General features: G+C 39.2%; 2 protein-coding genes across 2 annotated transcripts in view; both read right to left on the reverse strand.

Moving 5' to 3' along the window:
- The window catches only part of LOC137648736 (protein abrupt-like), a 322,135-nt gene that overhangs the window by 219,873 nt on the left and 74,610 nt on the right, over window positions 1-27,652 (reverse strand). The window lies entirely within an intron of this gene.
- The window catches only part of LOC137648735 (CCR4-NOT transcription complex subunit 7-like), a 29,925-nt gene continuing 2,937 nt past the window's right edge, over window positions 665-27,652 (reverse strand). Inside the window, exons 2-7 of the mRNA XM_068381804.1 lie at window positions 13,612-13,863; window positions 13,035-13,228; window positions 12,546-12,707; window positions 9,880-9,994; window positions 7,889-8,029; window positions 665-5,678 (exon numbers count right to left, since the gene is read on the reverse strand). Of these exons, the coding sequence (XP_068237905.1) occupies window positions 5,538-5,678; window positions 7,889-8,029; window positions 9,880-9,994; window positions 12,546-12,707; window positions 13,035-13,228; window positions 13,612-13,842 (984 nt within the window). The 5' untranslated portion in view covers window positions 13,843-13,863 and the 3' untranslated portion in view covers window positions 665-5,537. The remainder of the gene's footprint in view (window positions 5,679-7,888; window positions 8,030-9,879; window positions 9,995-12,545; window positions 12,708-13,034; window positions 13,229-13,611; window positions 13,864-27,652) is intronic.

Here is a 27,652-nt window from a genome sequence, read left to right on the forward strand (position 1 = left end):
CTACACCTCTGATATGACCAGGCTATTCAGGTGTGTGCCCCATCCCCTTTATCAATGCACCTGAGATATGTTGCATGGTGGAGGCACCCCTGAGGAACAAAGTTCTACAGCAAGGAAAGGTGGCCGGAAAGACTACCAGCACCAAGTTGGTATTTCTGTCTTCGACAGAAACTGTAGCGCTACCTTCCTGAATGTCCAGATAGAATTTATCACAATTCCCAGATCAACACAGAGATGATGGCGAACAATCGTGTCCCTTACAAAAACATGGAGTGGATTAACAGGCGGTTTAGCCATGAAACAGTTGCAACGATAACCCTTTCCCTGGTGAGTACAAATTTCTCGTTTTACATCCATAATTCGCAAGCTCAACAGCAAGCATTCACTTCCTACAAGAAAAAGAAAGATAAAATGTTTGTAAGGGTGCACCAACAGGATGGGACTGGGACTACTCTCCTATTTTCACCTCCCGTATTTAACTACCTTGTTATCGAATTCAACAGTCATTCCAGCTTCGCTCAAGACATGTCCCCTATTTTAAAGGATGAAAGGTTTGTATACTCGTAAGAGCAAAAATGTAATAGAATTTGGAATTTTAAGCCCGGAAACTCATTAAATTACTATAGAATAATACTTAATAAAATGTGGAAAATGATATCAAACATTGTTACAAAACAAGATCTATTTTCTCCAAAGATTGAGCACATGAACAACATGTTTGCAAGCTGCTAAAATATATAAAAACAAATATTTACATACCAAAAATACAATTAAAACAACAGTGTCAATTTAGTGGAGTAGTAATGCTTAAGGGAAAAATGTGTGCCCTTAAACTCATACAGTACTTGAAAGATTACCACAAATCATAACAATTGACACAAGAGATACTAAAAAAGCATAAGCAGATAATTTCATTAAGAATTTTCCTAAAATCAAAACAATTTTAAATCTAATGACCATAAAATGTTGAATTCAAAGTATGTTTAAAAACCACTGACTAGACAAGTGCGAACTAATCATAAAGAAATACTTCCAAAAACTGCAATCTTCCTCTGAATCACAGATATCACACCCAACCTTTCCTGAAAAAGAAGTCAGACTGACAAGTAAACATCCCACATCTTACTGGTGTTTGACAAAAATTATTGAAAAACTGACTTCGTTCATATTGTGACATCGTCTAAGGCTGATAATTACATACAAATAATGATACAACAGTCTACTGTAAATAACCACCCATTGACAGCAGTTTCAAACATAGCACACCTACCAATGACTCCTCAAAAAACATCAAAACGTGCACAAGAATAGTCACCAGATAAAAAAATTTACTATGCAATGTCAAAGTTCACAAAATTAATAATGTCTACACGTTTGATACCCAACGACACATATCTGGAATTTATACAATTCATGAATTTATATTTGCATTACAAGACATTTCAAAACATGGGGAGATAAAATTGAAAAAAATATAAAATGCAGCCAACAAAAGTAATCACCAACGAATGCTAGAACAGAAAGCATTAAAACATGCAAGAGTTCACTTTACTGTACATTAGTAGTTACCAACTAATAAATGTCTGAACATGTTTTGTTTGCAATCCTAATAAGTGCACTCTACTTAAAACAAAAACTTACATATCCTTTTTCAGGGAAACTTCTCCAATTTAACTTTTCAATGATAATCTTGTAAATAAAATACATCATGAACCATAAGTAGTCGCAAAAACGTTAATATAAGAATAAATCGTTATCACAGAACTTCTTTGGTAGGCAACTATACAGTTCAACTGCTGGAAAACTGATACATAACTATTACTGTAATCTAACTAACAGCCTTTACATCACAATAGAGGCATACTGTTTACAAAAACACCTGCAGCCATATTTTTTCGAGATGTACAACTGAATCATTCCATTGTGAAGAGGAAGAGTTTCTTGATTGCACTTTGGATGGAAATTATTAAATATAACTTTGACTAATTAACAAGTAACAAAGACTTGCAATTTGGGAAAAAATATATCTAAGAAAACTATAACTTTAAAAAAAACCTAATGTGAGATATGCGTCTGTATCTGCAATGCTATTTTTTCTCTGTGACTATCTTTTTATGCTCTTTTAGTAAGCCTTAAACTTTGTAAATTTGAATACTTGAAAAAAATTATAAAATCAAGAAACCCTCACAAATCTCTTGAGACCCTGGACCACCATAAAACAAAGTCTTCTTTTTATAATTTCTCCTCATGATGTAATGCCTCACTGTTAATGGATGTAATTAAAAAATACAGTACTAATAGCTGCATGAAAAAATACTGCTAGATTTTTTTTAACCACAAGTATTGAACTATGAAATAACTTGAACTTGACAGTACCTATATTTTGCAAGCAAATTATAGATAATAATGTCTACATTTTGCAGTCAAACTACAGAAAAATGATTAAAAATTCCTTTAAAAATCATTATACAATACTACATACATTGCAAAAAAAGTAACATGTACCCTTCAACAACTTGACCAACTGTTGATATCATCAATACAACCATTATAGGTAGATTTGCTCTGCCTTTGTGAAATGGTGAACTGCAATCCAAGGGGGATGTTAATCAAGTATGCAACTTCCAAAAGCACATTGCTCCACAGTCAAAGTTAAGGCAGCTTGCAAACTTGTGAACGTGTACAATTTTTCATTATTCTTAAGATTAGTAGATTACCCTTCGACTGACAAGTCTATCTTTCCATTCATTTCCCACATACTCACATTAATAAAGAAGGATCAACTGTCCCGCACGTAACATGTCAGTGACAATCTTAACAGCATTTGTACCACTCTTCACACTATGAAAACTACAATTGCATTCATTTTCCAAGACCCACACACCAGTATTGTCAGATTTAATTATTTATTTTCATCCATTACTTTTTGCATTTCATGGAAAAGGCCCTGACAGCCCATTTGAATGTTCATCTAAGTCTCACTCAGTCCTTCCATAGGACCTAAAGACTGTTCAACATCAACGTTTGATAAGAGGTTTCCCAAGTATATACGAGTTGTTCGAGTGTGTGCTACACCAACATGGACCACTAGGTAATGCATTTCCATGCTCTTGTTTTCAGAAGATGAGATATACGTCACCAGAGAGGTTCACTAACGCCATTCACTGGACTTGTCTTGCCAATCTATCTTCCACTTAGTCCAATCAAAGCAATTCTGTTACAACAAAATACAGTACTGTATAGCAGCATGATTTTAACATTTTGAAATTCATGTTTATTTTGTGCTACTCAATGATGAAAAATGTTACCAACCCAAGCTAAGGCCTGCATATTTTTATCACCAGAGATTCAAAAGCATAACTGTCATCAACCATCAGTAAATTAGGCAGTGCAAACTTTCTTAAACATTACGATACCCCTTAATCTAAACTGTAGCAATTCTTTGTACATATTCACCTTGTTTTTTTAAGATATATAACACCAGAACATGGATATTGCATATCAAGGAAATCTTAACAAAATCTAATTCTAATACTAAAAAAAAAGGATGATGCTAATTTTCTAAGAGTACCTGAGTGGCTTTATGTGTTTGAATACAATCTATTGAATGGCTATGCACTTTCATGTTAAAAATCCCTTGAAATTAGATCAACTGGAGTTACAAACAAAGTGTTATACATTACTATTTTCATAAGTATTCTTTTTTAAGATTTGCACTGGCTGAATGACAAATACCGTAAAAAATGCTTTTTTTTTTCATCACACTTGTATGAAAAACCAAAAACCAATTATTAAAGTCTACCACTGCGACCTCAGTTTTATATCTAAACTGGACGTACATAATGGTAACGGACGACTGGAGACCCATTATCAATTTCAGACCTGAAGCTGAATGGAAGTCACTGGCGTCATATGTAATATACCAAATTCTTTTTAGGGAATTTTTCAATTACAATCTCAAGACAAATTCTGTGATACCAGTCAGCTGCAAGTTTGAACTATGACATGAAGGAAGGGAAAGTGAAAATGAGGAATACCTGTACTGTACATAAAATTAGCAGCAGTTATCTTTTTAGGAAGAGCTGTTGACCTCTCTAAAAAAATGGTATTACAACTCTTGTCCCTCACACGTAAGTGCACAAGGCCTGGGTCTTTAAAAAATCCTTGGTGCATCAATGGATGTTTCATAAACTTTACGGTCATCCTCTCCCTTATTTTCGACCGAAAACACGAAATTAAACAATGGAATGAGATATGAAAACCCTCAGAAAATTTGAAAATCTGAAAGCAGTAAAAATTGAGAGCTACACTGAAAACATTAAAGCGAAAACAATCATCCAATAGCCGATGGTAAATCCACATCCAGCAATTTAACCATATTCTAAAACTGTTATAATTTTAATTGAATATATCCTAAACTATGCAGAGCATTTCTTGAGTTACTCAGGCTCAACAATTTTCAAAAAATCCCGTAGAATAAACTGACAAAAGTGATAACTGACATTCTGATTAAACAGCAAAAGAGATTCCCTTTTCAAAACCTCTAAATGTCCACATATCCTGACGATTTATATTATAAAAACAAAGAAAATGTTTCAATTACAAGAAAATAAATTGAGATTATATTTCATATGAAAAATTTGTTTACTGGACTTCTGATACTGTACTGCAAATGTATTTACAAAGCAAACAGAGGGATATATGGCTATTCTGTTAACTTCCTCTGTGGATAAAAATCCTAATTTTGCTAACAACCTTTACAATGATGAGATCTTTTTTTTTACATGTAAATGCAAAGTCCTAGTTATCGTATATAATAATGATAAAATGCCAGGAATAACTAACCTAAAATGACCAATTATCACTTTGCATTGAACATACAAATAGTCATGACCATATATTTTCCTTCCATGGTTTTAATAACTGCAAAACTTGCACAGCTGTATTAATACTTCTCTATACACACTAACCCAAAATAATTCATTAAACAATATCTAAGAATTGGTATGGAAAGAAAGCCCAAAAAGGGATAGTTTATGGTCCCCAGGCTTTTTAAACCAATTTTCAATTATGCTCAGTTTTAACATAAACCTTTAATCACCCGCCAAATCACACTGTTTTCCACAATCGGGTAAATTTTGTTTCAATCTGTAAAACACACTGAAATCACTCCCCAACTGCAGCCAGCCAAAGCTTAGAACAGTGCAATTTAGAGGACAAAGTCTCCTGTTGTAAGGTTTCATCCAAGAGTTGCAAGTAACAGAATATCACCACATATCACAGAGAGTTTCCATAGGTTTTCAATCTTCACTTTAATAATAAAATTGTGTGGAAATAGAGAATGTTTTAAAAATAGGTGCAGCAATCACCTCTGCTCCAGCTTGTAATTACAAACTATAAGGATATTAAAAAATTATTAAATAGTCACTGATTCTCAGCTAATTTCGTACTTATGGTTTAGGTAGGTGAAGCCGTGTGATAAGTTTCACATTTAGTTCAGTCTAGATGCATTTCAAGTGCACTCAAGTCTCACTTCACTATGAATTAGAGGTTGAATCTGACGTGTGACCATTGTCATTATATGCTGATGCAGAATTACCATTAACTACAAAAGATGTTCCCAAGCCATAAAGATGACCACAATATTTGGCATCGTCGATCTTATCTTCGAAAAACATCTGGAATAATAGAAATAAAGATATTATGAGAGCAAAGCATAAAAGGTAAATGACAGATTCGATAAGCTACAGACGATTGGCATTACATATACTGATTATTAGAATTAACACATTCCATAAATTAAAATATACATTGACAGGAGAAAAATGACAGCAAACTTGATAAAAATCTATATTGTGAAACACTAAGGATTAATGGCAAGCAGCTCTGCTTAAAAGGTATTAGCACTAGGGATTAAAGGTTAGGGGAGAATATGATAATGATTGGAAGCAAGTAGAGGGGAGTGTGTTGTCTTTATAAAATCCATGATTAAATATCTTGTTTATTTCCCTTATAAACTTGGTAACAAGGAATATTTTGTTAAATGCCTGCAATTAACATTCAAATGTATTAATTTTAATAAGTCCTCAATACACTACTCGGCTCTTCTTTCTCATTTTGATGAAAAGTTTCCATTTGAACAAGCTTCAGATTTAGCATCAATGTTTTCCAATGTCTACTTTCCTCTGTCAACTCTACTAAAAATTTGAATCATCTTCCTTACCACCAGCTGAATCCCAAGTGGAACCTTCAAAAACTTCTAAATTCTACCAATGCAATGAGTGCTTGAAGAATATTACATAGCCATTTCTTTAATTAAAAGTGTTTGGCCTTGTTCAATAATCTGCAGTCTGAATATAGCTGATACAGAGATAATACAACTTAAAAAGGCATTTCCTGGGTCCGGCATCTAAATGATGGTAAAATTACTGGAGGGCAAAAATACAACTTTAACATTTATGCCTGAATTGCTGATATGTTGAGGATGGCCTGGTGCAGTTTGAAATGGAGTCAGGGAATGTGGTTTTGAGAACAACATGCTATGACCTGGGACATATTGTAAAGCATTTCAAGTATGAATATGAATGCAAGAACAAAGTTCTAGTTATACAGGATATACCTTCATGATAGTAAAATATAGACATCCGGGTCTTGCTTATAATGTACGTTCAAAGGACATTTAGAGTCAAGAGAGCTATTTTGCCACCTGATAAAAGTGATCTTATTTTTGTATGCCCTGAAACTAAGCATAACTTTTGTCTCCCTCACCACCGACCATTGACAGAAAGAAATTGTATCTCATATTGATATTTCAAGATCAAACTTAAATGGGAGAAAATTATAGTCTTTACAGCCTCAAGTAAGGCTATAGCCTTCACCTGCATGGAGTCGAATTTACTAGATTTAATCTCTCAAGGGGAGGATTATTAAGTATAACTTAAGAGCTTAATATAGTTCAGTATTCATATTTATAATTATCATTAAGTTATTGTTTAGTAATTGTTCAGCCATATAGAGTATACAACATTACTGTACATAAATTAATTGTGATTTATAATGAATCTAGTAAGACTGCTTAACCCTTTTACCCCCAAGCTATTTGGAACTTTCCAACCCTTAACCCCCAGGCATTTTCTTTTTCCAGCACATTTTGCAATATATTCTTTTAAATTTGCGTAACAGCCTTAATTTTCGTCATAGAGAGGTCAGGTTGGTCTCATTAATTTGGAAAATGCCTGAAGTTTCTCATATTTCTCAAAAATATGTAAAAAAAAAAATGTAAATAGCAGTTTTTTGGAAGGACGTACCGGTACGTCCATGGGGATAAAGGGATGAGTTTTGTGAAACGTACCAGTACGTCCATTGGGGGTAAAAGGGTTAAAAATAAAATGCCACTATGTCTATAGCTATGCAGGTGGTTGAATACAACACTAACTCGGGTATAATCAATGACAAAGATTTCCCTTGCTCATGCAGACATCTCATTTTTATTCTATCTAAAAGGACAGAGTTTTCACACAAGTTTTCCTTTCCTAACTCAAACTAAGAGATAGCTTTTTGCAGTTATAACACATACTTTAACGATGAAACAATTCAATATTCTGTATAGAATAAACACAAATACACTGCAAGCACATCATTGTGTTTAAAATCATACTTCCCAGGCAGAGCTGTCTAGCTAGGAGACTGGTATGTAGCAGTATGGAGCATAATATAGTTCACATTACTAAAAAATCAAACATTTGATGATCTAAAAATTATTTACTAAAAAATTATTGAACACCATAATATTCACTAGGCAAGGAAAACCTGTATTTCTCATATAAATTATGATGAAAAAAAAAATAAAAAGTAAAAAGCATAAAAAATATGAATGAATGAAGCTTACTTCTTTCATCTTGAAGAACGCTGCCCCTGTTAGGAGAGAGTCAGAGCCAGCCTGATGTTGTGGTCCTACTCGTTCCAGTTCCAGTTGCTCTGCAACTTCCTGCAATCCTCCCTTCAAATTCTTGCAGGATTTCATCAGGTACTGATCAGGTGCATAAGGAAAAAAAAGATGAAAGGTAAATACAATTAAATAACATGGTCAAATACAAAGAATCAAGATTCCCTGAATCAGAACCTAAGCACTTTCCCTGTAAAACAGAATTATCTCCCTTCATATTGATGTAATTGTCTCATTGTTTTATTTACATTTTATATATACCAAAACAGCAAATTCTAAGTCCTATAAAATAAGGATATGTATTCTGCCGCACTAGAAGAGCCACTAAATCATTAACAAGGTAGTTGGGTAACAAAAGGTAGCCCAAGAGAGAAATTCTGCCAAAATCATGCCAGAGAATAACCACTTATGTCCTTATGCCTATAACTGAGAGGGTGGGTTGAAATGGAAAATTTAATTTTTCTTCCTTAGACATGTCATCCTAACTGTGCAGCTAATAATGGAATGTAGAAGCATTAAATTGATGAAAAGATTACTTGGAACAAAGCACCAACAGATGTTTGTTTTAAAGGGTGAAAATGGAAATATCAACAATAAAGATGGAGTGATAAAAATTGCAAAGGATTTCTATACTATACAATAGTGATACAATAAATAATTCCAATAGAAATAATAAAACACCTGAGCCAGTACCAAAGTAACAGTAGCAAAAGATAAGAAAACATTAAAAAGCATGAAGTGATTTAATAATAGATGAATGAGATTTCATAGTAAAACTGGCTGAACTTTACATGAAATGTCTGCAAGAATGCTCCATGCCTAGAGCTTGGATAAACTTTATTATAATAATTCACAAAGAGGGGGAAACAAAAGACCAGAAAAATTACCGCCCAGACAGGCTTTAGAAATGGGTATTTATAGAATATGAAATAGCTTTTGATTCTGTCAAAAGCTCAGCAGTAATGAAAGCCCTTCAAAGGAATATATGTTAGAACACTGGAAGATATCTACTGTACACAAAAAGTACAGCAATCCTAAAACTACATACAATTGGTGAGAAAGTTCTGATTAAGAAAGGAATTAGACAGCATGCCTAGAAGTTTTTAAGAATTTAGATTGAGAAAACGTAGTATTTAATATTCATGGAGAACACCTTAACCCCTTTACTACGAGGCATAACATCCATCCTCAAGCTACATGTGAAATTTTTCATCATCCGTTACACGTGCTCACTTACTCTATAATAACCTAAATTTCCATGTTTCTTTGTTTTACTGCTGTTTATAGAATAAATTTTTCAAAAGTTTGCTTTATTTTCTATTTTTCCATTCACTGTGAAGTGATTATAGAATAATTTTTAAGAAATTCTTTTACATTATTTCCTCTAAATAATGGTATTATTATTACTTGCTAAGCTACAACCCTAGTTGGAAAAGCAGGATGCTATAAGCCCAAGGGCTCCAACAGGAAAATTAGCTCAGTGAGGAAAGGAAATGAGGAAATATACAAGAGAAGTATAAGAATAATAACAACATTAAATTAAATCTATTATATACAAACTAAATAACTTTAGATTAACAATAAATAATGAACAGCTTTTTTATGAAAAAGGAACATAGAAAAAAATGGACATGGAGAAGCCCAAATGGCGAAACAAAAAAGGAAATACATTTTATTCCCAGTGAGAGTCAATTTAGATAAAGACATAACAGTGCTAAACAAGTTAGTCAAGTGACCATAGAATGGTGAGAAGGAAAGAAAGAGAAAACCTAATTTTAAGAAAGAAAATAAACACTCCTGCAATATGTAAAAAATCTGAAGAGTTTAGTTTTCCAATACAAAATAGGTACTCCCAGCTACATGATGAAATTGAAGCAAGTAAAGAGGAGATGAACAGGTTTATATATGCATAAGAACACATAAATGTTACTAACCTTTACATCATATATGGAAGGGAAGTAGATTCTCAACAACTCGAAGAAATCACTTTCTTCAGCGGGTAAGTTTTGGTCGGTTAATAATTTTAGCAGATATCCAAAATCATATCCACTGTAGGGGAGAAAAGATATGTAAGTTAGGGACATAAATTTTACCATAAGTTATTTGCAGTATTGTTTTTTACTGTAAAAGGACAAAAACGTAAGTCTAATAATGAAAAACATTCTTCATATAAATCCATCAATCATGTTAAGCCTAAATGACATTGCAATGTATCCAGACACAGCCATCCATAAGTCCTAAAGATGAAAGTACAGTAATGTAGAAAAAAAAATAAGATAGACCTGTAGATAAAAACCAAGGTAGAAAGTGCTGGGTACATAAATTATGATGTGATTTCTCTGTGAGCGAAGAAGCACAAGTTTACCAACAACTCTACACACTTTATATACATTAATGAAGATTGTAACCTCCAAAATCTTCCTTAAAGCATAAGAGTTAGGAGAACCCTGATTTCATTCTTATTCATGACTAGCTAAGACAGACTTGCCATTGAAACACATGCAAACTCCTGATAGAAGACTTGAGTAAGTCAGTAGGATACTATGATCTTTGAGGCTTATTTTCTCTGCTAATGCACAGAGGCAATGCTAGACCATTCTCACAGGGTAGATGAAGTGGTCAGGAGCATAACTGGAGGTCAAGGGTAGAATAGACCACTGAACAGTGATGTGATCTTGATTGACATTTGACTGGATCATGGGGACCAACTCATTGAAGACCACACTATTAAAAGAATAGATCTGTCCTTGTTCCTCAAGTGTCCAGGAAATTAGGGGGGCAAAAAGTGCAGAGCCCTTCATCCTGAACGACAGGCTATGTGCCTGGTTAAATAAAAGACCGAGCATCAGTAGCAGACCATCTCTTATTTACAAGGAGAGAGATTGCTTGGAGCCTCACAAAACTCTTTGCAATTGGGTTTTCTGGATTTATTCTAAGCATTAGTATTTTAAAGGATTAAAATGAATGAATGGAAAAACCAAGGGACAGTGACCATGCCCTAGCAGGGCAATACAGTACCCTAGACACTGATCATATGTACATATGATCAGTGACCAAGACCCCTCTCTACCCTACTGATGACTCAGCTGGTAGACCTATAGGTTCCCCAAAACACCCCGTCATTAGCTTACATGGGTGGTTAGGTTGCAGACACTACAAGAAACTATCGAGCATTAGTGGGTCTCAGACCCCAGTCCAGTAGATTGCCAAGTAGGGTAATTTCCTACTGGCTACCACAACCCGTGTTGGAGAAATCGGATGAAGAGGAGGAGGAAGAAAAGCTGGACAAGTAGGAGGAAGAGGAGCTGGAAAAGGTAGAGCGCACATATTTCTTCCCATTTGCCAGCCATCTTCAGCGATGAATCTGGCTGCCCAAGAACAATGTTCCCAAGAAAAGAAATCACCAACCGTCAAGAAAAAATTTCCAAGCGAATCGTAAAGTAACAACCGACACCCACCTGAGCACCGCTAGGTCAAGGAGGAACATGACTAATACCCTTAAAAACCTATTGCCAGGATCAAAAGCAACCCAAAGATACTCAGGAAACGTGACCGCAATGGTCAACCTTCCCCTGTCCTCGGTACTTAGATCTCCTTGACCGACGCCAATGGTACCAGCTAGCGGGAGAGTACCATCTCTCCCTCCCAAAGGATAGTGACCACTAAAGTTTGAAAGTGGTGGAAGAGAACACTGGCCCTTTTCAAGGTTCACACTCAGGGGCATGTCAGGTATGACCTGTAAACGACAAAGGTCATTACTGTATTGGGTACGATGAAGAGGGAACACTTGACTGCAACGGGAAATTCCCCCCTGAAAAAGGGAAATGAGTAAAAATCCAAGAGAAGCTCATCGGAAGCGCGATCTTGACGATAACATGATCTCTTCATTAGAACTGCATAGTCCCACCCTTCAGGAGGGGAACTGCATATGCTCTTGCACTTCACAAGGGGACGGATGGATTGTACACTTGTAGGAACAAATTCCAATATACCACATGCTTACCTTCAATGATCTGTTATGCAAAAGCACTTATAATCACAAATGAAATATAGGGGTAACAGACAAGAAGAGTAGCAATGAATATGTTTGTACTCTTTGCTGCCCAAGACAAAAGTGAAGTGACATGTGGGTGGCTTCCACCACTTACCTTGTTAAACATTCAATGGCCTTTCAAGCTTGCACCGAAGACAACTCCTATTTAAAGGGAGATTATTTGTATACATGTAGGAACAAAGAATGTCACTACTGGAGGAGCTGTATAAGATCAAACACAATATCCCTATGCCCATGTACATGAAGCATGAAGTGAAAGCTTATTCTTTCAAAGCTCTTCAATACTTTTATAAGTAATTTATTCTATAGGGTAAAGGCTTTTTCAGAATAAGAGTAAACAGGTGGATTTCATCTGCTTTGAATTACTGTATAGTCAATTTTATCTAAAGGCAATTGATGCCCCAATCCTTAGTTGTTTGTTCCCAAAGACACATTCCATTCATATATCAGGATACCACACTAACAATTATGAGGAATATATTTTACACAACACAATGAAACCAAACAAAAGCCTATTCTACAAACCAATATGTTCAAGAAACTTACCTGTGAAAAGAAAGCATTTTCACATTGTCGACTAGTACGATACCAGAAGTCATTAAAAGTTCGGCAAAGTCAACAGGCTCTATGCCATCTTCTTCATGCTTTTTGAACTGCAATCCTGAATTCTGTAGCAAATCTATGCTATCCTGGGCATACATATCCTCCCTTGAAAAAAATATATACATTCAAAACTTGAAAATTACAAAGTAACAATTTTCACTTGCAGTATATGAGAGAGAGAGAGAGAGAGAGAGAGAGAGAGAGAGAGAGAGAGAGAGAGAGAGAGAGAGAGAGAGAGAGATATTCACCCACCGAGTCCCTCCCAGTACTTGCATTGTGTGCCCTAAAAAATATAATCACTCGTGACCACTAATTTTTCTAATATCTATTCACCCCAGTTGTGACACACTGCAGTTAAATGATCACCAAGTACTTGATTAGGCTAACTACTTGGGTGAGCAATGTGTGAGAAAGAGAGATTATTATACTTACGTCAAATTGAATTTGAAGTTAAACTGCCACGTACTGTACCCAGGAGGAGTCTTTCCTTGCTCATCCAAAAAAGTGAGACCCAACTGAATAATTTTGAGCAAATCAACATTGCATCGCAGGAGCTGATACTGATAATCTGCATTGCTTCTGAATTCCCCAATTGGCCGAGCCACAACACCTGGGAACTCGGTATCCTGAAATATTTTGGAGAGGAAATTATTAAAGTGAAAGTGCAAAAAAGATAGTTTTTGTAACAATAAAGTCTATTTTCACTAAAAATAATCAACCAAATTAAGCCTAATTGTAGTCATAATTTTCGCAGCAATTCAGGAGTTTAAACAAATATAAGTTTCAATGACAAAATGTATCTTTCATTTAAAATAGAAATGGCATACTCCTATTAAAGGACAAAGGTTTGTATTTGTGCATGAATGAAATAAACTGTCTCAAAATGACAAAACCAGCATTTAAAACAATATTTAAATCAACAGCCTTAAATTGAAGAAAATAATCACTCTTAATTCTCTTACAACTACTGGGGAGCCTCATACTAAAAAGAAAAATCAAAGCCACATACCATAGCAACATATGGAAACTGTTGTACTACACGTCTTATATGGTGAAATTCTTCTTCCATATTGTGCGCCCACACTTCTCGTATACCACATTCTTCATTGGTCATAGGTCGAATACCGCCACTGCTCCTACCTCCCCCTCGGCTGCCTCCACCGTCACTCCCCTCTCTTTCTGCTCCCGCGCCGCCCAAGATGAACGGTCCTGTTAGACTAGGCATCACACTCTGAACCATTCAATATATACTCGTGAAATCCTGCAAAAGTACAAAGACAAATTCTAAAATTAAGTTACTTTGATACAGACATACTGCATACTATATAAATTTACTTTTAAAATTAAAATACATAACATAACCATGGCATAAAAATTAGTAATTTCGAATTTGAAATTAGTCTTCTAATACTCACCAACACAATCAACTTTTGCCAATAGGTCTTGTTAAAGCAACTTGCTTATAATTTATTTTACTATGCAATCCATTTACCCATAAGTAGGCTATACACCATGTCCCCAATGATATAAAACAAAATACAGTGAACCCTCGCTACTTCGCGGTTCGACAATCGCGGATTCACCACTTCGCGGGGTTTTCCCATAACCCATATATATATACATATCGCGGATTTTCCGGAAAATTCGAAAATACCGCGAAATCTGAAGATAACCAAATACGATATTTTGTTACCTGTAATTCCATTAATACTGTAATTAGTAATATCTGCTCTTACTGATTGTTCATTGCATTACATATGATATATAATTCAGCACAGAAAGAAATAAAACACGAAAAGAGAATGTGATCATACGATAATTCAGTACGTAGTAAAATTAAATCGAACATGAAACACAAATCAGATGCAGTCATACCATATTAGAATGGTGTGTACTGTAATGGATGTGCTTCTTTTCCATGAATCTTTTGTATGTATACGTACGTAGTACAGTACTGCATCCAATAATATTCTTTGTTGCAAAAATCACATTTCGAATAAGTACTGTAAGCGTACGAGAGAGAGAGAGAGAGAGAGAGAGAGAGAGAGAGAGAGAGAGAGAGAGAGAGAGAGAGAGAGAGAGAGAGAGAGAGAGAGGCGTAAAATAGCGTACGTACGTAAATTTTTATTATTATTGTTATTATTATTATTATTGTTGTTGTTGTTAATAAAATTATTATTGTTATTATTATTATTATTACTGTACTGTACAGTATTATTATCATTATTTATTATTATTACGGTACCCTTGTACTTAATCTACGTACGTTCAGTATGCGCGGGGCATCTTCTATGAGTAACCAACGCACCATGTACTGTAAGACGGGTTGTGATTGGTTCAAGCGCTGACAGATGACGAATCAAAACTCAAGTTTTGTTATCTAGCCTGTGATTGGTGTTTTGCCCGCATCTTCAACTTCCAGCATCACAGTTCTCGCGGGTCTGCATCGTTCACTTTCTCTTTCCGCGTATTGCTGAGTAGACGTTCTTAACTTTGTGAAGTTTAATCTGTGCTGTGTGCGACTGGTTTAAGTTGAACTTTTTGTTGAACTTTCTGTTACAATGGCTCCCAAGCGTTCTGCTTCTAGTAAGGCTGGTAGTGAGCCTAAACGCCACCGAAGAATGATGACGATAGCTGAGAAGGTTACGCTTCTCGACATGTTAAAAGATGGTAGAAGTTACGCGGCCGCTGGCCGCCATTTTGGCATCAACGAATCCACCGTTCGCTACATCAGGAAGGACGAGGCGAACATTAGAAAGACTGCTGCAATCACCTTTAGCAGATCAGCGAAGCGAGTCGTTACAACGCGTAATAAAACGATCGTACGCATGGAAGGTGCTTTAGCTGTGTGGATTGCCGACTGTCGGAAGAAGAACATAGCGTTGGATACGAACACCATCCGAACAAAGGCTTTGAGCTTGTATGAGAATTTTGCGGCAAAGGAACCTCATGACGACGATGGCGACCATGCTGAAGAAGATGATGATGTAGATGATCCTCAACCAGGGACCTCCACTGATTCCCAGCGTCAGAAACAACGTTTTTCCGCCAGCAAAGGATGGTTCGCGAAGTTTCAGAAACGCTTCGCCCTGAAAAGCGTTTCCCTGCATGGGGAGTCTGCTTCCGCTGACACTGCCGCTGCTGAAACTTACGTGAACCAGACTTTCAAGAACATTATCGCTGAAGGTGGATACAAGCCGGAACAAGTGTTTAATATGGATGAAACCGGCTTGTTTTGGAAGAGAATGCCGTCGCGAACTTTCCTGTTCAAAGAGGAAGCCAAAGCCTCTGGCTTTAAGGCATTCAAGGATCGCGTTACCCTCGTGATGTGTGGCAATGCTGCTGGATTTTTGTTAAAGCCGGGGCTTATTTATAAGTCGAAAAATCCTCGCGCTTTGAAAAACAAAAATAAGAATCTCCTTCCCGTGTACTGGATGCATAATCAAAAAGCATGGATTACGAAGATGCTGACCTCCAACTGGTTCCACCAGTGTTTCATCCCGCAAGTCCATGAATATCTCTTAGAGAAGGGCTTGCCATTCAAGATCCTTCTCCTTATGGATAACGCTGGTGGACACGCAACTGACCTGTCGCGTGAGGGCGTTCAGGTTGAGTTCCTGCCACCCAACACCACGTCATTAATTCAACCAATGGACCAGGGGGTTATCAGGGCGTTCAAGGCCCTCTACACGAAGAATACCTTGGCGGACCTCGTTGCGTGTGTGGATGCTGCCCAAGATGACGAGGATGAAGACTTCAACTTGAAGGCGTACTGGCGGCAGTACACCATAGCCACGTGCCTGCAGAATATTCAAAAGGCACTTCAAGAGATGAAACCTGCAACCGTAAATGCGAGCTGGAAGAAGCTGTGGCCCGATATTGTTTACGACGACAAGGGATTTACTCCGTCGGAAATCCAACACTCTGCAATACGGAAATCTGTGCAGTTGGCTGCCATAATTGGGGGTGACGGGTTTGGCGACATGACGACTGAAGACGTCGACGAGTTGTTGGACTGCCATTCCCAGCCCCTAACTGACGCAGACCTCGAAGACCTGACGAAATCGGCAAGTGAGGAAGAGAGTGAGGGTACCCAGGAAGAGACCCAAGAAAATGTAGAAGAAACGGGCTTAACATTAGAACGACTCGCCAAGTTCTGCAACCATATGAAGGAGGCGAAAGAAATGTTGCAAGAGTGGGACGAGGATATGGTTCGCTCGATGCAATTCTGCAACAAGGTCGATGACATCACGACTCCCTACAGGATGCTCTTGGATCGAAAAAAGAAGCAGCGGCAACAACTTCCGATCACAATGTTTTTTCAGCCTCGCAAAAAAGAGCCAGTTCCTCCTGCTAGTACGCCTTCGGAAGAAATTGAAGAAGTTGAAGAGGTGTCCCAGGAAAAGACACCTCCGTCTGAAGAGACGTAAAATACTATCATTGACTGCACAGTAGAACACATCATCAGCTTCATCATCATCATTTCTACTGTGCAGCAAATTCATCGCCATCGTCATTCAAGTTTTTCTTGAACTTCTTTCGTGGTGAGTACAGTAACAATCTTTATTTTTTACTTTAACCTGTTTTATAGTTTAGTAATGTACGTACTGTATGCATTAAGTTAAAGGGAAGGTTTTAAAAGTCTACATGTTGTAACCTATCATATTTTTTTTGTTTAAAATTTACATTTACGTACGTAAAACAATCTCTCTCTCTCTCTCTCTCTCTCTCTCTCTCTCTCTCTCTCTCTCTCTCTCTCTCTCTCTCTCTCTCTCTCTCTCTCTCTCTCTCTCAAATTGTTTTCCTGCTTTGCTACGTACAAGTACTGTATAATTTATATTTGTAAGGTAACATATTTTGTAAATGCTTTGTACTGTAAATACTGTATGTACTGTATCATTATTTATCACTATCATCATGCGTGTTAAATGCCTTGTTTGTTCTGAGCGTGGTTGTTTACTGAGCGTACACGCCGTCGTTTCAGGCGGCGTCATAAAGAAAAAGATTTCATTTGGAAGTCCTAAGAAAAATACGTAAACTAAAACATTGGTAATAAAAAAATCAACATACAGTACTGTATAATCAATATAATCGATGCAAAAACTAACCATACGTACATATATGTGTACACTAAATGAGTTTGTTTCTTCATTATGATCAGAGATGAACGTAAACAAAACATTGGTTGCCATTTTTTATCGTGCTTTTTAGGTGTTTAGGAAACACATGATATACTGTAAAATCGCCTTTAATATTTGTGCCTGTTTTAGTTTAGGGTGCTGTAGTACATGCATTAAGTGTTCTGTACATTACAGGGTGTAAAGGGTGGTTTGTTAACAGTACTACGTACAAGGGAAGGTTTTAAAAGTCCGAATATACATGTTAAATAAATAGGTAAATATGCTGTCACTACTTCGCGGATTTTCACCTATCGCGCCCGCGTCTGGAACCTATCTACCGCGATAAACGAGGGTTCACTGTACTTCTATTTTTCCTAACCATAAAAATGATATTTTAATTATAAAATAAATTTTTGAATATACTTACCCGGTGAATATATAATAGCTGCAACTCTGTTGCTCGACAGACACATACATAAAAAAACTCGCGAGCGATCGCTATGCAGGTTGCGGGTGTGCCCACCAGCGCCAACTGTCGGCCAGATACCACTCTCGGATGTAAACAAAACCTTCAATTTCTTCTCATCCCACTGCGTCTCTATTGGGGAGGAAGGGAGGGTCATTTAATTTATATATTCACCGGGTAAGTATATTCAAAAATTTATTTTATAATTAAAATATCATTTTTAAATATTTAACTTAGCCGGTGAATATATAATAGCTGATTCACACCCAAGGAGGTGGGTAGAGACCAGAGTTAATTATGTTTACAGCGTATAAGCTAAGATTTTTTTCATTTTGGCAGTTATCAATATAACAAAACCAAAATAAATAGGTACCTGGTGAGGAAGTTGACTTAGACGATTACTCTGCCTTGTAAGTCTGTCTTCCTCACGGAGCCCAGCGATCCTCTTAGGATGCTGACAGACTCCCAGGAGCTGAAGTATCAAGGGCTGCAACCCATACAACAGGACCTCATCAAACCCCTAATCTGGGCGCTCTCAAGAAATGACTTTGACCACCCGCCAAATCAATAAGGATGCGAAAGGCTTCTTAGCCTTCCGAACAACCCATAAAACAATATTAAAAACATTTCAAGAGACAGATTAAAAGGATATTGGAATTAGGGAAGTGTAGTGGTAGAACCCTCACCCACTACTGCACTCGCTGCAACGAATGGACCCAGTGTGTAGCAGTCCTCGTAAAGAGTCTGGACACTTTTAAGTAAAATGACGCGAACACTGACTTGTTTCTCCAAGAAGTCGCGTCCATAATACTTTGCAGAGATTTATTTTGCTTGAAGGCCACGGAGGTTGCTATATCTCTAACTTCGTGCGTCTTAACCTTAAGCAAACATCGGTCTTTCTCATTCAAGTGAGAATGAGCTTCTCGTATTAAAAAAATCTGATAAAATATGACAAAGAATTCTTTGACATAGGCAATGAAGGTTTCTTAACTGAGCACCATAATGCCTCAGATTTCCCTCGTAATGACTTAGTACGAGCTAAATCGAACTTAAGAGCTCTAACAGGACATAATACTCTTTCCAGTTCGTTGCCTATGATCTCTGATAAGCAAGGAATATCAAAAGATTTAGGCCAAGGACGAGAAGGCAGTTCATTTTTGGCCAGGAAACCAAGTTGAAGTGAACAAGTGGCTTTTTTCTGTAGAAAAGCCGATGTTCTTACTGAAGGCATGAAGTTCACTGACCCTTTTAGCCGAAGCCAAGCACACTAGGAAAAGTGTCTTGAGGGTGAGATCCTTCAGGGAGGCTGAATGTAATGGCTCAAACCTGTCTGACATGAGGAACCTTAGGACCACGTCTAAGTTCCATCCAGGAGTTGCCAAACGACATTCCTTAGAGGTCTCGAAAGACTTAAGGAGATCTTGGAGAACTTTATTGTTGGAAAGATCTAAGCCTCTATGCCGAAAGACCGAAGCCAACATGCTCCTGTAGCCCTTAATCGTGGGAGCTGAAAGGGAGCGAACCTTTCTCAGATGTAAAAGAAAATCTGCGATTTGGGCTAAAGAGGTACTGGACGAGGACACAGATGCTGACTTGCACCAGTCTCGAAAGACTTCCCACTTCGACTGGTATACTCTAATGGTAGAAGCTCTCCTAGCTCTTGCAATCGCACTGACTGCCTCCTTCGAAAAAACCTCTAGCTCTTGAGAGTCTTTTGATAGTGTGAAGGAAGTCAGACGAAGAGCGGGGAGGCTTTGATGGACATTCTTTACGTGGGGCTGACGTAACAGATCTACCCTTAGAGGAAGACTTCTTGGAAAGTCTACCAGCCATTGAAGTACCTCGGTGAACCACTCTCTCGCGGGCCAGAGGGTAGCAACCAACGTCAACCTTGTCCCTCCGTGAGAGGCGAACTTCTGCAGTACCTTGTTGACTATCTTGAATGGTGGGAATGCATATAAGTCCATAAAAGACCAATCCAGTAGAAACGCGTCTATGTAGATTGCTTCTGTATCTAGGACTGGAGAGCAAAAGATTGGTAACCTTTTGGTCAATGAGGAGGCAAAGAGGTCTATGGTTGGTTGACCCCAAGAAGCCCAAAGACTCTTGCCCACGTCCTTGTGGAGGGTCCATTCCGTGGGTATCACCTGACCCCTCCGACTGAGACAGTCTGCCAAGACGTTCAAGTCCCCCTGGATGAATCTCGTCAACAGGGAGATGCCTCGAATTCTAGACCATAAGAGAAGGTCCCTTGGGATCTCGAGCAGCGTGAAGGAGTGTGTGCTTCCTTGCTTGGAGATGTACGCCAAAGTTGTGGTGTTGTCTGAGTTGACCTCTACCACTTAGTTTCGAAGACGCTTCCTAATATCATCAAGGCCAAGTGGACTGCTAATAGCTCCTTGCCGTTGATGTGCATGCTCGAGGTCCACAGACCAGCGCATTCCCGACCGTCCAGGGTCGCACCCAACCCAAACCCGACGCGTCTGAGGACAACACGTGGTTTGGGTTCTTGACTGCTAGGGATAGTCCCTCTCTCAGACTGATATTGCTGTCCCACCATTTCAGGCATGCCTTTATTGGTTCGGAGACTGGGAATGATACCGTCTCTAATGTCTTGTCCTAGTTCCAGTGAGAGGCTAGATGGAACCGGAGAGGCAGAAGGGGTAGTCTCCCTAGTGAGACAAACTGCTCCAGGGATGAGAGAGTCCCTACAAGACTGTTCCAACTCCTGACTGAATAAACGTTTTCTTTTCAGCATTAGTTGGACTTCGAGCAGGGCTTGACTGCGAATCTCCATCCCCAAAAATAGAATAATCTGGGATGGGATCAGTTGGGACTTTTAGGTTGACCACAAGTCCCAACTCCCTGGCCAGACTCAACGTCCAATGTAGATCCTGCAGACAGTGAAGGCTGGACGATGCTCTGAGAAGCCAGTCGTCCAAGTACAGGGAGGCTCGGATCCCCGATAGCTCAAAACTGGTACCCCACATTCCTGTAAACAAACCTCAGAAACGGTTGGGAATCCGGGTGTATAGGAATGTGGAAGTATCCCTCCTGAAGGTCGAGAGAGACCATCCAGTCGCCTTCCATAAATGCTGTCAAGACAGCCTGGAAGACTTCATCGTGAAGTTTGTCTTGACAATGAACACATTGAGCGCACTTGCCTCTTACGTACTCCTGCAGTGAACATGGCTGCCAAATCATGGAGCCATCCCTGAGGGACTTGTTCCTGCAGAGAACGTGGCTGTCAGATCATTGGAGCCATCCCTGAAAGCCTTGTTTATGCATGACATAATTGTACAGCAAAACTTCAAAGGCTCGAAAACAGCTGTGAAGTTGACCTGTAAAATCTTGGAGCGTCTCATGGCCAGGGGCCAGGGAGAGTCTATGAGGTTTGAGAAGTCTATCTGGGCAGAGGCAGGAACTCCCAAGCCGAGAACTTCTCTCGTGTCATATCAGACTCTCGCTCTATAAGCCAGTTTAAAAGAAGGGAAAGCAAAGGCTGTATCCCCCAAACTCCTCCTGGTGATAAACCAGTCGCCTAGCAAACGTAAAGCTCTCTAGGAGAGCGAGAGAGCACTAGCTTATAAAACAACGGCTTCGAAGTAGCTAGGCCTAGTGTAAGCTCTGACGTTTAGGCGAACGAGGAGCAGCAGTTACAAAAAGATCCGGACAAAGATCCTTAAAAATCAGCATGATTTATTTAAAGTCCATAGAGGGCTAAGCAGCTTTAGGCTCCTCTCCGTCTGACAGAGTCCTCAAGGGAATATCAGTAGGAGGGGGAACAGCAACTTCCTCATCTGAAGGAATCTTGTCCGATAATAGCCGAGTCTCAAGCAAGGGAGAGACCTACCGTGGTGGCAATGCTTTACAAGCAGAGTCCACACGCACTGGTGCATTAGTAGCGGACCAGGACGCAACGTCATGTAACTGCTTGACAGTCTGTGAACTGTCAACAACAACAGGTGCGAGAGACCAGGACGCAACGTCATGTAACTGCTTGACAGTCTGTGAACTGTCAACAACAACAGGTGCGTGAGGACGCACTGCGTCCACTCGAGACTGCTTTGACCGCCTAGACTAAGCAGTCAAAACAACTCTAGAATGCGGAGGTTGACGCTCAGCGTCAAAACAAGTCAACTCCGATTGTTAGCGAACGTCCTGAACGTCAACAGGAGCATCAGCAAGTGGCCTAACGTCCAAATGTGGCTGAAAATCCACACGAGACCGCATCGAGTGTGGTTCTAAACAACCTGACTGACGTGACTTAGCTACGCCAACGTCAACAGAACGCACAAAGGAACGTTAGGGTGGCTGAAAGCCAGGATCTCGATGAGATAAACGGCTAGGCTCAACGGACTTATCGGCAGAATAGTCTTCCATAAGGGAGGCAAGCTTATTCTGCATGTCTTGCCGTACAACCCATTTAGGATCAACGGAAATGGTTGCGGTAAGAGACGAGGGTAACGTCTGTGACCGCAAAACCTTGCCAACAAAAAGACTCTCGGAGTCTGTGTTACGCTTTTGTTAGGCGGCGAGCAGTCTTCCGATGACTGCATAGGGTCAGAGCTGTCCTAATGGCTACAACCAGGACGCTGGACCTGTCCTGAAAGGACTGACTTTCGCTTAAGGGCCTCGAAACCTTGTTTCAGGTTTCTTATGCGAAAAGCCTTCGGATGACGAGGAGAAAATCGTCTCTCTCGCCTTATGGTAGGGGTGATCTTGGTAAGATACACCCGATACCATAGAGGGAACGTCTGTTCGCTGATCAAGGCCTCTCGAACCCATAAGTCGTACGACATTACTTCTCCCCTGGGCTTGGGAGCTTGCAAGAGGTCCCGGACTAGGCGAACGTCAGGCACGAACAGACGAACCCTCGGTCGCAACACTGATAACACTTTGCGCAATATCACTTTATCACTACGATTTTCTGTTTTGCACTTATTTCACTGAAATCGAAACTTTTACTGATTTCTACCTGAAGCACGCAATTCTACCCTCATCAAAAGGTAGTAATTGCGAAATCAGTCGTATAATGCAAGCACATTAATACCAGCAAAAAACAGTAAACATATTTTAAGATAAAAAATTCAGTGGCTGGGGAAGAGACTAAACACTAGTTCATTCAAAACTACGTTTTCAATCTCTCACCGTACATTGCCTGGGGACGAGAATAAAAAACTAAAAACGTTTTATCCTTTCTTCCCGTACAGAGACTAGGGACGAGAGTAACTCGAGAACAACGTTACCCGCTTGAACGGAACGTTTTCTCTCCTCTCTCTCCCTCCATCTCTATCTTTCTCTCTCTCTCTCTCTCTCTTGATTTCGCACCTAAGAGAAGAGCCCACTTACGTTTCGTCAAAAAAACATGTTATTTGACCAAAGGAAAAAACTGAAAGGTTTTTCAATTAAAAAGTTCCTTTAAAATAGAATTTAAAACATTTAAGCTTTGAAAGAAGAATGAACAAAACGTCAGAATCGATTTACTCTTTCTGCAAAGTGAAACCGTGATACTCTCTCTCTCTATCGTAACGATAGAGCGCAAACTGCGTAGCATAAATAAACTAAACGTTAGTTCATCTTTGAAACAGTACGAAGACTATTCAAAGAAAATCTTTCATAAAATATCTATTAAAAAATATTCATTTAAAAAGTTTTAAATCATTAGCTCTTTAAAAGCTATTTACGATTGAAAGGGCTCAACGTTGTTTAACTTCGGTTTCCAAGTTAGGACCGCCTACTCTCAGGAAAGGTCGCATATAAACAAATCATTAAAATTTATTTCTATGTTTATTATAAATGGAAAGTTAATCGAAGAGGCCTAATAAAGGCGGTGAGATATAAAATATATAGAGGAAAATCTATAATTAATTTATAACGTGATAAGATAATTGCTAAAAGCCTAAACACACTTCCGTCTAAGGGAAGGGTCGGCCATTTAAAAGTCAAAGAAAGTCCATACTCTCTTTGTCATCAAAAATTAAATCTATCCAAAAACGAGTTCAAGGATTTATTTGAAGAAAAACACCTGTACTGCGAAAGCTCAAACCAAATTAAAGTATTTCACCAAATATGATGGGAAAAACTCCAGGTTCAACAGCGAGTAAAAGTACGTCTTGTCGACACGTCGACAGAGAAGAAATTGAAGGTTTTGTTTACATCCGAGAGTGGTATCTGGCCGACAGTTGGCGCTGGTGGGCACACCCGCAACCTGCATAGCAATCGCTCGCGAGTTTTTTTATGTATGTGTCTGTCGAGCAACAGAGTTGCAGCTATTATATATTCACCGGCTAAGTTAAATATTTAAAAACCTGAGACCTTTAAAAAGCACATGTCATCAGCAAAGCTAAAAAAAAGCCCTTAGACTTTTAACAATGTAAACATTGTTGCTTGTTGGGTGGTGGGTGAGCCCCACCCAACCAACAGGCAGAGCAACCCTTGCGTTTGCGGGGTGGTTGAGGATGGTTTGTATGGTTAGGATAAATGGAATTTACTTCTAAAAATTATTTGTTCCTACATGTAGTACAACGATGTATGAACAACGAACTGATTATTATACAGTATTTGGGAAAGAATTAGTTAGAGCACATAGCAATTTCAAACACTAAGTATGCTGACAGAACATTTGCAGTACAAACACAACGATTCTATTAATTGTACAGTAAATCATCATGGTTTGGAAAAATAATGGAGCTCACCCTGTGTTGCATGTTCTTACCATACAAAGAGTATGCTATTTATATGAGGTGGTTTTCAAGGGTAAAATAGATGATTATAAAAGGATGATCTACTTTCTTTCAGAAGTTATTCCAAGGGGGCTCACAGCCCACCCCACCCCCACCCCCTGGAAAAAAGATAAGAACACTTCTCCCTAAACAGGTTAGGTGGAGAACCTTAGTTTAGTTGTTTCCCTTTTCAAATGTGATTTTCATGTCATAAATTCAGGAACTATTAAACATCTATAATTTGAAGAATGACAAATTTGGAAATAATTTATAATTTTCCTAACCATGCAAACCTGAAGATCAATACTGCGAGATATATTCTAGCAACAGCTGAATCTAGCAGTAAAACTTTTAGCAAGGTGTAACTATCCACCACTAGATAGTGGGGGAGTAGCAGGGGGTTGCCTGCTTACACACACACACACACACACACTAGCCATAACATGCCACTTTGGAATTGCAAGGGGTAGGTGATTTGTTCTGGCACCAAATATAAACCTTTCAGCTCTTCATTATGGAGACTTACGTTCAGGTGGGTGGGAGTTCAAAATCAACTGGATGGTCACTGACCCCGGGCAAGACTTATCATGAACTTTGGAAGTGCGTACCCTATCACATTGCTATCTCTCACTGAGAAATAATGACCTGAGCAATTTGCGCGAGGGTGTTAGAACTAAGCATTGTGACCAGGTAAGGTATACCTTAGAGCTAGGCTCCTCTCTCCCCTAGATATTGCCCAATTCCTACTTTGCTGGGAGATCGGGGGAGATTAGCTTGTAAGTTCATCAGATGCTCAAACCCCAAGAGAGGGGAGAATGAAAGACAAAAAGGCCAGTCAAAAGCACATTCTTTCAAGACTTATTACAGAGTAACATCTACCCTCAAGCAATTGCTACTTGTCCTACAAGGGAGCCAAGGTGCGACTGACCACGTTTTGTGCAGCCACCACTGGGCCTATGGAGAATGTGGCAGAGCGCACTAGCTGAGGAACTCACTGATCTTAGTCTTGCTGGTTATCATGCACACTCCTGAATAACATAGATCAGCGCACTTACCCAGCTATGCACCAAACACCTTCCTTGCCAACTGTGGACTTGGCTTAGTATGCACAAGTGCATGTAGGTTAGCACGCTCTTTCAGCTTCATTGTGAGTCTCCTACCCTGGCCTCGTTGATTCAATTTAACGAGACTTGGGCGGCTCGTCAACCAGCGCGCTATACTCAGGCAAGGCAACGTGCAGGTACACATCTTACCAATGGGAGGATGCCATGTACACGCAAGCTGTGAGCTGTGTTCTGGCACCAAATATAAACCTTTCAGCTCTTCATTATGAAGACTTACGTTCAGGTGGGTGGGAGTTCAAAATCAACTGGATGGTCACTGACCTCGGGCAAGACTTATCGTGAACTTTGGAAGAGCGTACCCTATCACATTGCTATCTCTCACTGAGAAATAATGACCTGAGCAATTTGCGCGAGGGTGTTAGAACAAAGCCTTGACCCTCATACAACATTGCCCGTCATAGATCTGTTTGCAAAGTAGACTCTCCTGATGCTGTGCATCAGCTGTGGCATTTCTTGGGGCTCCTGGATTCCCTGTGTAGGGAACGTCTTCTCGAGGGACATGGGGTGACAGCATAGCTGCTTCACCCAAGGTTGAGTACGATCCTTCACCCCAATGCTCTGGTACCAAAGGAATCTCTTGCGTTTTGCTGGAGTGCTCTCGGCGCCTTCTCTCGTTCATTCTGCTTCGGCAGACAGACGTCAGCGGTCTCAAGCATATACTCTTAGGAGTCTCGATCCTTTTGGAGGGAGCTGTTGTGAGACCTCCTTCCTGTTCGTGGGATGGGCGTCCTTCGGCTGTTGTGGGACTGTGTTCCCATTCGCGGAATGACCCTCCCACTTCAGCAACAGGTGTTGCTTGTCCTTCCCACCTGACTGGTTGTCCCCTAGAGGGTTCCAGTGCCTCGTTCGAGCTCTTGGGAGAGTAGCTTTTCGGAGCTAGATGGAGGGGGGATGTTGTGGTTAGGCTGCTGTCAACAGCTCCTCTCCCCACCAGTACTTTGCCTTCCTCTTCCATTGCCTGCTAAATCGCTGCCACTGGGAGGGAGTGGCACTCCCTGCACACATTACAGGGAGACTCCTGCATACAAGTGTGATCCCTACATGTAGGGCAAAGGGCATATTGATCCATCTCCAGTGCAGAAATGGTGCTGCTGCAATGGCACCCTTCCCTACCCGTACAAACCTTCATTTTTTAAATTAAAAATACAAAATACTCTTACAGTACATACAAGAGAAAGGGAAAGATTCTATCATTTTAGTCCAGTTGTTTACAGGTTGAAAACAGAGTAAAGTGGACGAGAAAGACATTTACTCTTTTCCGGACAGAAATAAAGAGTTGCTTGTTATGACGAATGTGTGTGTGAGCGGGGTGGCCAGTCCTACTGCCCGCTGCCTCGCTAAAAGTTTTACGGCTGGTTTAGGCTTTCGTCGAAAAGAGCTGAAAGGTTTGTATTTGGTGCCAGAACAAATACAGTATGGGTTTCCCCAAAATATGTGCATCAGAACAGTTCAAAGTACATGATGTATGTATGATAGCGGCCATGTCCATACCACCCTTATTTTCAACTCTATCGAAAACTTGTATGGAATAAAAATTGCTCAAAATGCTCTAAATACTTACCAGGTAAAAATAAAAATTATTTTGAAACCCATCAAAATTGCCGTGAAATTCATG

This window comes from Palaemon carinicauda, chromosome 10 (genome assembly GCF_036898095.1).
Source record: "Palaemon carinicauda isolate YSFRI2023 chromosome 10, ASM3689809v2, whole genome shotgun sequence".
NCBI lineage: Eukaryota > Metazoa > Arthropoda > Malacostraca > Decapoda > Palaemonidae > Palaemon > Palaemon carinicauda.